Source organism: Amblyomma mixtum, chromosome 2 (assembly GCF_055824585.1).
Source record: "Amblyomma mixtum isolate Tamu chromosome 2, ASM5582458v1, whole genome shotgun sequence".
Lineage (NCBI taxonomy): Eukaryota > Metazoa > Arthropoda > Arachnida > Ixodida > Ixodidae > Amblyomma > Amblyomma mixtum.
This window is the reverse complement of record NC_143013.1, coordinates 170,367,495-170,381,599: the sequence shown is the minus strand read 5'-3', so window position 1 is coordinate 170,381,599 and position 14,105 is coordinate 170,367,495. Positions and strand designations below refer to the sequence as shown.

Genomic DNA, 14,105 nt, shown 5'->3' with positions numbered 1-14,105 from the left:
GACTGCTGCCAACTAAAGAGAGAGCGAAAGTGTTAAGTGTAGTGTGGCACTGCTGCTGATTGTTCAACGTCGTACAACTGCAGCCTTGTGGCCAGTGGAGTCTATTACTCCTTAGTTCTTAAAGCCGCCTAGATAGACGCCTAACGGTGTTTCACACGGCCAGTTTCAATGGCACAATTAGTCAATGGCTATCGAAATCAGTGAAATGAGGATCGGCAGTTCCAACCGTCGACATTCAAAGACCATTTAACTCAATGGGGGATCAACTCAGTGTAGGTTCACGAACAGCAATTTGAATCCCAAGCTCCTTTGAAGGCCGCCTCGCACACCCTGTATGTTTAAAATAAAGAGCAATTAAAATTGGAAAAGACCGAACAAATTTATTACAAAGAGACTACCACAAATTCTTCTGTGGGTGTTCAGGCTTAATGAACTGAAACAGCTTTTCCTGAATAAACTTTGAGTAAAAATGCGCCAGCTTAAATTTGCAAATTTTCGTTTATTAACTTCTCCACAGAAAGTGTGTTTACGTGTGTTTACTAAAAATAAGCGAATTAGTTTGCTCCGTCTAGCGCACATTGACTTTATAGATGGCCCTCAAAATTAGGAATCGACCTAATGGCAACGGCGCGTCTTCATGGCCCTCCAATGTCTCGGTGGACAGTGAGATTGCCCATCTGACCGGGTTATTACACAAGGGAACCTGCCTAAACTGCCCAGCAGTGTGTCGGGGCTGCCGGGCTCGGCTTCCACCGCACACCGGGTTCTCTGGGCGTTGAACGCTTCACCGGCGCGAGTTCGGCGTGCTGCCGCAGAACAGCGTTCAATGCAGCGCGTTTTATCACGAAAATAAGTATTTTCATACTTTTGTTTTCGTGTTCTCTACTGTTTACCACAAGAACGAAGGTGTTAAAAGCCTTATTTCGTAAACCTACTATTCTCACTTTCTAAACGAAGTGCACAGCCAAACATGAGCGATGCACGAAATTCATGTGCGAATAATTTACTACAACGCCAGCCGCAGCGGTGGCCCACTGGTTATGGTGCTCGGCTGCTGACCCTAAAGACGCAGGTTCTATCTCGGCATCTGCAGTCGGATGTTAGGGGCTCATCCAGTGTGCAATGTCAACGCACGTTAAAGAACCCCAGGTGGTCGAAATTTCCGGAGCCCTTCACTACGGCGTCCCTCATAGCCTGAGCCGCTTTGAGACGTTAAACCCCAATAAACCATAAACCCAAACTAGAACGCTAGACCAGCCGGGATGGCTCAGTGGTTAGGGCGCTCTGCTACTGAGCCGGAGTACCCGGGTTCGAACCCGATCGTGGCGGCCGCGTTTCGACGGAGGCGGAGCGCAAAAGGCGCCCGTGTTGTTTGCGATGTCATTGTACTACGTTAAAGATGCCCGGTTGGTCGAAATTATTCCGCAGGCCTCCACTACGCCACCTATTTCTTCTTTCGCTCCCTCCTTTATCCTTTCCCTTACAGGCGCAGTTTGGGTGTGCACCGAGGTATGTGAGACAGTTACTGCTTCATTTCCTTTACTTGAAACCAATTTTCATTGTTTAAGAACGCCAGCGAATTAACAGCACACTCTGTATCTCGCGTCGGCCCCGTGGATTTTCTATACGCGAAAGGCCAGATATTTTCACTAATGGTAGCTGCGTGCACCACAAAGCGCCTAGCGTGAAACTTACCAAGCATTTCGACTCTTAACAACTTCCTATAGTCGCCACGCTAAGCTCGAGCAGATCTCGAGGACGCGGCCCAGTTCCCCAGCTTGTGCAAAGCCTTACATCATCTAGGCGAGCAAGAAGCCCAACTTTGATTGGCTGCCTATAAAGACGAGTGGCGAAGGGGGGGTGGGGGAGGGAGGTAAGTAACACCTCCTAATGTGGTCCGTAAGGAATCACCACAGCCGTCACAGTGGAGAATCCTATGGCTGTACGAAGAGAGGCTCCACTTTGTCGTGATTCACATTTAGCCATAACTTTAAGAACTTCGTTTGGTTTTAGAACGCTAGATCTTGAGGCGAATGTCCTCGCCTATGCGTCTAAACCATCAAGCGCATCCGTAGAGCAGGACTTTCTAACACTGGACCACGGTCCGCGGCTTCCTGCATTACTCCACTAGCCAATAGTAACAGTAAACGAAATCAGCTTTTCAATGCTTGACTTCATTAAACAAGCCAGATATCAAAATTGAGGAGCTATATTTTTTCTTATGATTAGCTTCTTGTTTGGATACAAAGGAAAGCTTTACTATAGCCTACGTTTTTGTGCTGGAAGAATAGTCAGATAGAACTTATCCGACTTATATACTACTCAACGGTGCCAGGATGAAAGCAGGAAAGAAGTCACTAAAAGAAAAAAGAGAAAAAGAAGCGCCGCAGTGGAGTCCTCCGGACGAGTTTCGACCACCTCGAGTTCTTTAGGTGCACTGCCATTTCAGAGCACACGGGCGTTTTTTCCCGATGCTGCACACCGAATTTTAAAGTTGACGCTAAGAGAAGACAGAGACGTTAGAAAAATACGGAAGTGGCTACTTCACACATACCCCAGTATTGTCTTTTATCAACATCGCCTTGACTTCGCCTCGCCTTTCTAATGCATTTCAACTTCTTTCAGCGTAATATACGTTCGAAAGCAGTAAAACTAAAGTTTCGCCTACATTTTTCGATCTAAAATGTCAGTTCGATGGAGTGGTATTAAATGAATAGTTTCTGTGTTGTGTCCCAAACATATAGGGAGGAATGGCGCCGGGTGCATGATTTTCTTTCCATTGTTTCGAAGAATCGACTGCATATTCCTAGATGACTAAACACAGTGTCGAGTACAGCCAACATTCTCACCTTGTTCCAAGTGCGTACATACTTCGTCCTGATTTTCCTAAATTGTTATTTTGCCAGTGATTACGCAACGAAAAGATAGCCCTGCGTTGACTTTGGTTCAATGCCAAATAACACCACGTTGTCCAAAATGCACTACACCAGCGCGCATTTATATGTAAAAGGCTCAACGCAAGATCTACGCTTGTGGATATGCTAAACTTGATCGACTTCTAACAAATGCTGTTCACTCTCCTTGCAGCCTGCATTATGTGAACGGCGTCGTGACCATTGTACTCACCGAACTAAAGACCACCGAGAGCATCCCGAAAACGATTGCTCAATCAATACTTGCGAAATTGCAGCCAGCAGTGTTTCACGGCTTGCGGAGCTTATAGGAGCGAGGCAGGAGCGCAGTCGTGTTTGGGGATATATATTTTTGTCCCACCGAACACGTTATCCAGGGCGCGCAGGTGGTGCTGGTGAATCTGTTGAAAACAAGCTGCAGCCTAACAGAAAACTGGATAAGGAAAACTTGGGTAAAGCAGGAGTTCGATGAGGCCAGTGCATTCGATGCGGTCGTTGAACTTTTTTTGCTTTGGAGGAGAGCGAATGTTTCACCATCTGTGACGCTCACCTGCTCCCAGCTACTATCACACCTATTGCAAGGTGTACCGAAACCGCCGGAACAAATATAGGGTGGATCTTCACGTGCTTTCCACACTTCAGTTGTTTACCTTCCGCACCGTTTCGTTAAATTGCCGTGCATTAATTGTTAGATCAATTTTATATACACTGAGAACAAAGGTAACCTGCTTGCTGTAAAATAAAATCTCCCCTCTTTACAAAATCCACGTTATTGCGGACGGCGACAGTACCAGAGGAAACATACTTTAGCTCCAGGGGCGTCCGAGTTAAAACATAATGCAGTTTTTGAAAGACTGTTTGAAAGTTTTTGAAAGAATTGAAAGACTAAATGCTACCTTTTTAAATGCCGTCGAAGGTGCAAGGAACATAATGAACCAGCGGAATCTAGCTTCGTACTCTAACTAAGGTGCTGTGTTAGTTTGAGATATATTTAGCGACAGTGTGATAATAACAGAACGCAAGTACTGAATTTCACAGACCAGAGAACAGCGGCGCAATGACGACGGCACAAGAAAGAGAACAAGACGTTGAATGGGCAGATCAGTTTCAATAATAAGGAAGTGCTCGTAGGTATAGCCGTTCTATGCCGCGTTTCTAAAACTGATCTCGTGATGTGGGCCAAATCGGTTGACTGCGCTGTCTCCCAAGGTAGGCGGGGTGTCTGGTGCAAAGAAAAAATAAAAGCAACAAAAAACTACAAAAAACAAGCAAAACAAAACATGGGCAGTTGCGAAGACAAAATATCAAAAGCAGTTAGGAGAAAAAAGCTGTGAAGTGGACCACAGGTGACTTATTTTAGGTACAGATCAGTAAAAAGTAAAAACTTGACGTTTTATTCAGCGCACAAAATAAAAGCTCTGGGCCCTATGGGCCGCGCGACAAGGCTTCACGGGCCAAATACGGACTTCATGTTTCACACCCCTGTGAGAGACGGATAACTTGCATGCATGACTGCGCCCCATCGACTGCTTGCGAGGACCGAATATTCGGGCACATGCACTTCTGAAGTCTAACAATATCCTGCGCTTCATCCGCCCAGTGTATCAGCAGAGTGCTGCAACGTAACCAATGATTTGCGACTAGGACGGAGTACGCTGTGCAGAAGAAAGCGTAAGGTTCCATCCTGACACCGGTTACGTCGAATTCCGTGGCTCAAAAGCCTCGAAAAAAAAGTTGGCAGCACCGATGGTTAGTGCTTCCTAGGCCAGCAGCAGTGCTGATGGGATACTCATCAGTCACAGGATAAACTTCTGTGTTTATTCTTACTGAAGCGATGACCAGATTTTCTTGCGCAAATTTACTGCCTTCCGGCGAGAGTGAAACAAACTGAGCTCCTGCTGAAGGGCGGATGCTGTCAGACTTCTAAATCGTCAAACTGAAGCTCAGAATAATATTGCATAAGTACTGGTCACCAATAATGAGATTGAAATTAAAAGATATCAACTTAGCACAATAGAGTTGGTGCCACTCAACAGCAGTTATATATTCTAAACGCGCTGAAGAAACATGCCAGTGAAATTCTGAAGCTGATATCAACTTTGGCAATCTGTATATGCTCTAAAAAATAATGTGGGCGACCAAAGCAATCGAAGCTACCGCGAAAATTTGTGTGCGTCTTGGATGAAACAAGGAATGAGATCCACGACCAACTTGAAAGCAATGTCAACAAGAAGTAAAAGAACAGAAGATTATAAGTCCGAAATCTAGCGGAAGAATAGAAATGCAATACAGGAATCGATAAAATAAAGGCTTTCAAAGGAGCAAAAAAAATAGGGATCCTGGTTGAAGGCAGGGCCTACTGTCCACTTCCTTGTCCCGTCTTTTGCGCAACTTTGTACACCTGTTCGAACATGCGCCGGCCGGCCCAAGAAACAATGATTTTTTTTTTTTATAAATGTGCATCTCTATTTCACAAGCTTAGGATATCTGGAAAAACGCTTCAAGTTCGCAGCAGCTGCCACCACGTTACGTGTGGCACTCAACACTAAAAAATCCGCGGAAATTTTGAGTACTGGGTATTTCACGAAGGTTCTGTCGCCAGCTTGTCGGTGTATGATAAAAATGAACACAACAAACACAGCACGAAGCAGACAACGACGACCCAGGCGCTGGCTAACAACTGAGTTAATTCGAAGTTGTACACAAATGAGGTTGTCTTAAAACGATCTATCAGCTCAGTCATCGTCAGAGAAGGTGTAAAGGGCCAAATGAAAGCCTGTGTCGTTCTTCTCTAGTTCTCCCTGTGCTTGTGGTGTTCTTTTTTGTAACGTTAAATATTTCCCATTGATTTTCCATGCCCATCACGAATAGTTGGTGCGAGTGCATGAAGCGTTGTATTGGCTACATTACTCCAACCATAAGGAAGAGACGGTCATAATAATCCCGATGCTCGTGTATGATTTCTCGCGAAACTTCAGTTTTCTGAAAACAACAATTTTAAAATATCTCCACTGAGGTACGCGCTATTGGCTTCGTGCGGCAAACAGAGGATGCTGGTTGCCAAAGTCCAGGAAAGCTGTGGATTATATTTCTTGAATAGCGGGAAAAAGCTTCCAGTTTTCATCCGTTCCAGAAACTTAGGGGCGCGTATATGCCTTCGTTTGAAGACCTCGATAGGAGAGTTAGTGAGGCAACCACTAACCCCCCAAAAGCCCCCCCCCCCCCAAAAGCCATACTAAGCAGTTCGAACTCTCAGGAGATGATGACCAACCGGTCGAGGTAGAACAATGCGCGACGGCTTTTAACAAGTATTTTTTTTTCAGTGTTTTCTTCCACTAACGCTATTGTTCCTTCCATGCATGACTTTCCAGTGACTTCAATGCCAGAAATAGAAATTAATGCCGATGGAATAGCCAACTTAATTAACTCCCTCAAACTATCGTCGTCAGCTGGATGTGACCAAATTAGCACCAAAATATTAAAGAATACTACCGCAATGTCAAGTAAAATACTATACCTGTTGTTCTCACAGTCCCTAAGTACCGGCGACGTTCCTCACGATTGGAAAAAAGAAAAAATAATTCCTATTTACAAATCAGGAGATCGGTCAAAACCAAACAACTATCGACCAATTTCGCTCACCAGCATCTCGTCCAAACTCCTTGAGCACGTTATAGCATCAAATTTAATCGCTCATCTTGAACCACTAAATTACTTTTACCCGCACCAACATGGCTTTCGAAAACTACTATCATGTGAAACACAGCTCGCCGAATTCACTCACGACATCCTTCAGTACATGGACAATCGCCTACAAATTGATGCCATCTTTCTCGACTTTTCTAAGGCATTCGACCGTGTTCCGCATAATCATCTGCTAGCTAAACTTGCTTTACTTGGAATCCCGCAAGCATTACTTATCTGGCTCGAGCACTTTCTTAAAGGGCGCGTGCAATTTACATTCGCCAACTGTTGCAGCTCATCGCATACTGACGTAACATCAGGTGTCCCCCAGGGCGCAGGGTTATCGCCGTTGTTATTCTTAATCTACATAAATGATCTCCCATCTAACACAATAACCAAACTTCGACTTTTTGCGGATGACTGCGTCGTTTATAACATCATCCATGCCCCTGAAGACACCATTAAGCTACAAAATGATATAGACACAATTGCATCATGGTGTGAAAAATGGCACATGCCACTTAACCTAGACAAATGCCAACTCATGTCCTTTTCTCGTAAAAAAACCTCTATTAACTGCACATACCATATTAATTCAACTCCCATTGCCCGAACTTCCTCTTACAAATACCTTGGCGTTCACCTGACATCATCCTTATCATGGGTCACTCATATTAATTCAATATGCTCCCAGGCCTCACGCACTCTTGGTTATCTGCGACGGAACCTAACATCAGCACCACCTGAAATCAGACAACTAGGTTATCAGACATACGTACGCCAAAAGCTTGAATACGCCTCATCCATCTGGAACCCTTCACAAGCATACCTTACAAATGAATTAGAAGCCGTTCAAAATCAAGCTGCACGGTTTATCATGTCACAGTACTCGCGTGATAGTAGTGTCACTGCCATAAAACGAGCCCTTTCCCTCCCAAGTCTCCAATCACGTCGCATCGTATCACGCCTATGCCTCCTTCATTCCTTTTTCTACCGCCCTATTAACAGGCACCCTTTGCTGCAGCCGCCATCAAGAATATCCCCTCGCCTAAACCAAACTCATCCCATAGCTCCCATGAAAGGCCGCACATCAGCTATGAATGATTCATTCTTTCCAGATGCAATAGCCCGATGGAATGCCCTGCCTGATAATATTGTTTCTTGCACAGATCGAGCAATTTTCCGCACTGAATTAGCGAATCACCTGTGTCTTACGTGATGTATTCGACTTCATCAAATAATCTGATCCTGTGTCACTGTCTCCTTTAATGGTTTTTTTTGCTCTGTCTCGTTTAATTGCTTTTTTGTTTTTGTTTTTGTTGAGCTGGTACCATATGTTACACACTGTTCTTGCCCCCGCCTTATGTAATGCCCACGGGCTCTTAAGGCTTCAATAAATGAAATGAAATGAAGGTGTGGTAGGGTATCAACGTAGGTAAACGGAGTAGACGTGCGAAAGCATGTGTTTCACCTGGTTGGCGCATGTTTTGCTTTGCTGGGTTGTCGGCACGTTTGGCGACGATCGAAATTAAGCTGCTATGATTTGCTTCTCTGCTCTGATGGTAGTGGATGAAGATGACGATGTGGAATTCACAGCGTGATAGCGTGTTCCAGTTCAATACGAGGCGTGACCGGTTGTGGCGATAGCGCAGTACCATCGTGCAGTGGCTAGCGAAGCTAATCTCTTCCCGCTGCCGTGGGTTCGAAACCCAGTCGTGGCAATATTCATTTTATTTCTGCACGGGTTGCTCCTACGCTAGGTTTTTCCAAAATTACCTTCAAGATCAAGCTTCACACAAACTGGGTGAGCCCGTTAGACCTCGTAAAGTACCGCTTTCCTACTAAAAGAATATTGAGGTATTTAGATGGATGGCGCTAGGTTTCGTGTTTGCGTCTCTCACTCCCCACTTTTATTGCATGTGGATTGTGCTTGCTCTGCGATTTATCAGCTGGTCTCGCAGGGGTATTCAACTATTCAGGAAAACACAGCTGTCAGTTCAGTATCGTCCTGTTTGCCGCCTTTGTGGTTCTTTTTTTAACTGGTTCCTTCATCAATCGTAGGGGTAGCTGCCAAATGCTATTCAGCTTTATCTTATTCTTCCAGCTCTTTCCGCGCTATGTCGGGGTCCGGCTGACCACACCGAGAAACGTTGTCTCCAGAAATTCGTTATTATTTGCCTCGTTTCCCGTTCATCATGTCTTATGTAGAAATCCCTTTCTCTACTTAAGAAAGACCACTCTTGTAGGCCTCAGGTTTATACGCAGTAGCTGCGTTGTTGGTCATCCGAGATAAATACCTAATTAATTTGATTACACTTGAAAATTACTTGGCGCAAAGTTACGAAATGCTGCGTTTTAGCCCATATCGCATTTCCCCGACCCTCTCTTACTCTTTTTCTTCGAACGTCCCAATATGCTACATTTTCAATGCCTTTATGAGGGACAACATAAATAACATTTAAAAAGGAAAAAACGATATCTGATATCTGAAATGTGAAAAAAGAAAGAAACCTTGGACTCACTGCATATAGTCAGTCACTGAGCTTCTGACCTCGTCAGAAGTATACAGCCCAAGGGGTTTGCTTCTAAGCTGTTTAGTGGGGCTCCCTGGCACATCAAGCAGTCCAAACCTTGGGAGGATTGATAACGCGATGCCATCCCTCAGGTTACGGTCGCTCAGAGGCATGCAGTACGCCTCACAAGCAAATCCCTTGAACAACATGTTTTTGCGGGGGCTGTAGTTCGGTAAGTCGAGCTAGCCCAACGCCAATTGCTCCAAAAATTCTCATCAGGAGGCTTAAATTCTAGTACTGTTTAATGGGAGATAATTTATAGACTTTTCTTGATCACAATCATCCTTTAAATATCACATTAGGGTCAGAGGCAATAGAAATTGTAGGCAAAATTAAAACCTTGGGGGTATACCTACACAGATCGTGTCATCGGATAACTGTGTTAATTATGCTTTTGTTTATTGGGGTTTAACGACCCAAAGCAACTCAGGCTATGAGAGACGCCGTAGTGAAGTGCTGCGGAAAATTCGACCACCTGGGGTTCTTTAACGTTCACCGACATCGCACAGTACACGGGCCTCTACAATTTTGCCTTCATCGAAATTCGGCCGCCGCGGCCGGGATCGCACCCGCGTCTTTCTGGTCAGCAGCCGAGCGCGGTGTTCACTGAGCCACTGCAGCAGGGGCGTATGTTAATTATGTTATAGCCAAAGTATCCAAATCTGTTGGAATCTTGGCAAATTCTATCCATTCCTATCACAATCCTTGAAACTACACATATAAAATGCGTTAATTTTTGTCATATTAACTGTTGCCTCTTTGTATGGCGGATAATAACTATTACTAACCTATACCCCATACATAAGCTACAAAAAATTTCCATTCGTCATATCGTAGTGGCTGATTCACAAGATCACACTGGGAAATACTTTACTCGGCTGACAAGTGAGCATATTTAATATTTATTACATTGGCAAAAACATACAAACAACTCCATAATAACAAGCAAGAACTTGATAGCCTTCGTTACTAACCCTTTTCTCAACCTTAAAAATCCTTTTTAAAAGATTAAAACTTGGTCAGCAAGTGCGGCGTTATTCTTTTCCAACAATACTAAAGAATCTTCACTTCAATAGAATTGACAGTAACCGCACTAACATCTGCTTTCCTTGGGGAGCAAGGATGAGGTCCCTCAATTTATAAACACTGTGAAAACACTACTGCTTGCTTTTGCATGATGTGATTAACCTCAGTACCTTCTGCACTTGCTTTTCTGTAAAAAAAAATTTAAATGCTTTAGCTGTAGTATTTGTTTCTACTTTCATATTATGCTAGAATAGTATAGGTAGAAAAATGCCAGAACTTCATTATATTTCTTGGTTATCTTTGTAGAATAAATACTTTTTCCTTTGTTCTGTAAAATGTACGTATTTTAGAACACAATTCTGTCGTCACTGTGTGCCATGAAATGTGGGGCTTGAACGCAATCAAGTAAACTTGCCTTGCTTCACTATGCGTTTGATCCCCTCCGTTGTTTTTGACGGAAATAAACTGAATTTGATTTATTATCACCTAAGTGCCCTGGGTAGGGCATTAAATAAAGAGGGGGGGGGGGGCCAGGAGCAAGAAAGTATGTTCGTTGCCATATTTTGATACAATGAAATGGAAACAAAAAGGCATGGCAACGTTATAGATTGCTTTGGAACTGGGCATACTGAAAGTAGAATACGAAAAGAAAGCAGACGACAAGACCACTTATGCGATTCATGTCCGCATACGTTTACAGAGCAGTTTTTACAAGCACAATACACACAAAATAATATGCAGGTACACAACAAAGCGTGGCATTTAAATGACACTAAAAAGCTGTAAGAAACCAAAAGTTCAATTCCAGACCAAAGTCATGTCGAAAAAAAATTGAGTGATAACTTCTTTCTGTTCAGTGTTTTAATTAAGCAAAATGATCTGATGTTAACTGCCTAATTTTGAACTCTCGCGTATATCAACGATAGACTCTGTAATCTAATTCCATTCATCAATAGCCAAAGGCAAGATTGACTTACTGAATGCATTTTTTGTGCCAGTTATGCGCTGCTCACTCTGAGATATGAAATGCCGACGCGATATTCGTACACGTTGAACTAGAAGAGAGGCTGTAAGTTCAGGGCTGGTCAGTATGCAGATTGTGCATATGAGCCCGATTTCGATTTCTTTCTTCGATGACCTGAAGAGTCGACATCAATTAAAATTTTGATGGCATCGCTAAGCCGTGCATCTCATGCTGAGCAAATAAAGCAAAGCGCCCGATTCTGGTGGCTTTCAAGTAAATCAGTTAGGTAGCGCTGATGAGGACTCCATATCCCGCAGCCAAATTCAAGTTTCGGTCTTACGTATACCTCGAAGGCAAGTTTTCAGATGTAACTGGGAGAAAAGGAAGAGAACGCCCTAATTAGCCCAAGTGTTTTAGGCGTGTCAGCCGCAAGTTTTGTGTTATGTACAGACCTGTTCAGTTTGTCCGTGATAGCAACACCTAAATATGATTATGATTCATTACGTGAAATAATCATACAGTTTATTGACTCTTGCATTTAGACACATTAAATTTCATCAGCCTGGTGGCATACCTTGATTCTATTATATTCAGGTCTTTCTGGAGGAGTGACTGGCTCTCAGGTACTAGTAATGCGACGATAAAGCGCACAATCGTCCGCGAAGAGGCGCATTGTGGATGAAATGCTTGTATGAAGGTCGTTGATAAAAACTAAACTAAAAGTATATATCGCCAGATATCTAACCAAACCTAACGGTTACCATTTCCCCGGTGCAATAACTTATTTAAATATTCTTTATTCCCCAACAACGAAAACTATTTGTAATCTGATTAGCAAGTTGAGCAGAGGCACGTAAGGCTGCTTACTTGCATGAATGCGAAAGTATTACATTACCGCTGGGGAAATGTTTTGGCGAGATGCGCCGCTCGCGATTGCGCCCAAGCCTGAGCCTCCTGTTCGTGCCTCTTTCACATTGCCTTTGCTTAATGTTGTCGCAACTCTGGACAGCATTTTTCTGCTCCCTTGCCTCGGCGTTGGTAGCGTACTTTCCTGGGCGCCCTCGCCTTCCTGTTGACCTGAACGCGATCCCCTCGCAGGCCGCAGTCGTTGATGCCGACGCCGTTTAATAACACTGCATCGCACACACGCCGTCGTTGAGAGAGCCCGAAGAGACAACGACGCTCATGCAGCCGCGCAACCCTTTTTGGAGAAACTTAAGACTGATACCGCGTGAGCGCTGGCACGACTGACTCATGCGGCAGGTGTTCTGATGCCGCCGCCTGCTCCTCCGACGCTCCGCCCCCTTCCGGTGCTTTTCCACTCGGCGTGAGCTGTACGCTAGCTAGAGCGACTCTATAGGATCCACGAGCTGCGATTTGGTCCGCCATATTGCTCTTCCAAGCACCCAAGTCACAAGGAAAAGCTGCAACTCTTGAATGGCGGAGGCAGACTTGGTGCACCATTTAGAGCGAATGCAAGGTCAATCTCATTGTTTGTGGCTGACGAACTTGCTTTATTCTAACCAAAATATCGATGCAGTGAATCACACGGCTTGCTAATAATGAATAGGCTGGACGGAGACGTATCTCAGTTAGTTACCATAAAATACTTTCCATGCGGATGGGTGGTGTCATCTACTCTAAACTGCACAAGTCGCATGCGTTTTCCTCTAGACATTTAGCGAGTACTTGTCATAATGTGCATGTTTTTGACAATAAAGCACTGTTTTCAGTGAACTTAGGCACTCGAATAAAATGAAATGCCTCGAAGCATAAGAGTTTTCTGCACCATTTGACTGCCAGTGGTAGTGCACAGTTAATGATCCGGAGGAGTTCGCTTCCCCGGAGTGCATGGACGCTTTTCCAACAATGCGATCGCGTCTCACCAATAAAGGCCCGAGCGGCGCAGGGAAAACAAACGCGAAACTGTTGGAGCCCATAGAGTAACTCTATCCGCTGTCTTCCAACGCCAACTGCAGTCCTATTTCTCTATACTCCTCCCACGCCCTCTCCACTCCAATGTCCTATCCGGCTGTGTTGCCTCGGTCCGAAGCTACTGTGGTCGCGTCCCTCTCCAATTCTAGCCATCCGCACGGTTATCCGATTTCTCGTACCACGACGCCGACAACTACAGGTTTTGTCTTTATGGGGCATATAAGTCTTTCGCCGTAATGACAGTCCTGTATGGCAGTATATGGCGCCTACTGTCATAAACCTCCCTGTTCATTAGTAGCCAATATATTCAAATGTTTGTTTTCAGTTTAGTTCTTAGCGGATACAATGGGCTTTTTTCTATCAGCATTCTCGCGCTGCGAAACTGCCCTTTCAGGAGTAGAATAACATGTGCAGATATTTATACCCGTTAAGAAATTAACTATCTTCTTACGAAAAAAACAATTCTCTGCAGCTTCTGCCATCCCGGTGAAATACGTTTTCAAAGTTAGTGTTTTCGAACACATCCTCCTACCAGGAATTGAAGGAGCTGCACTGTAAAACCAGGGTGCGCGCTCTTCTGCAGTAGACTACGATCGAATTTGCTCAGCAACGCAGCAAAGCAACTGGGGTCATTTTCACGCTCATCACGAAGCGCTTTGCACGTTCAGACTGCCCTCATTCTGGTGGCATAGTTTCAAAAATGCCTCCTAACTGCCCACAGCGAGTTAGGACGTTCAACTGGCGGGCGGTCTAATGTAAAGAGTAGTTTAACTGACACTTGAATCCACACCTGACTAGAATATTGCAGCCTTCCTTTGTTCATCAGAAAAAAAAAACACCATGGGGCCGCTCTATATCACTAAGATGTGCATTTTTCCTCACACATCCTCACTGTTTGATATGACAGAGGGCTTAATTTATAACAGCGGTTATTGCAAAGCACTTCTTTCAGCGGCTGCAGAGAGAGTACTGGAAAAACGGAACTCGTGTAGGCAGAGAGAGCATGGTCTT

At 44.4% G+C, this 14,105-nt stretch overlaps 2 protein-coding genes across 3 annotated transcripts in view; one reads left to right on the top strand and one right to left on the bottom strand.

Annotated features, from left to right (window-relative positions):
- LOC149361580 (cytochrome P450 2F3-like) overlaps positions 1 to 6,560 on the bottom strand; it is a 63,904-nt gene extending 57,344 nt beyond the window's left edge. Inside the window, exon 1 of the mRNA XM_089567462.1 lies at positions 6,555 to 6,560. Within this exon, the coding sequence (XP_089423588.1) occupies positions 6,555 to 6,560 (6 nt within the window). The remainder of the gene's footprint in view (positions 1 to 6,554) is intronic.
- Positions 1 to 14,105, top strand: part of LOC149361578 (3-alpha-hydroxysteroid sulfotransferase-like) — a 167,380-nt gene that overhangs the window by 89,716 nt on the left and 63,559 nt on the right. The window lies entirely within an intron of this gene.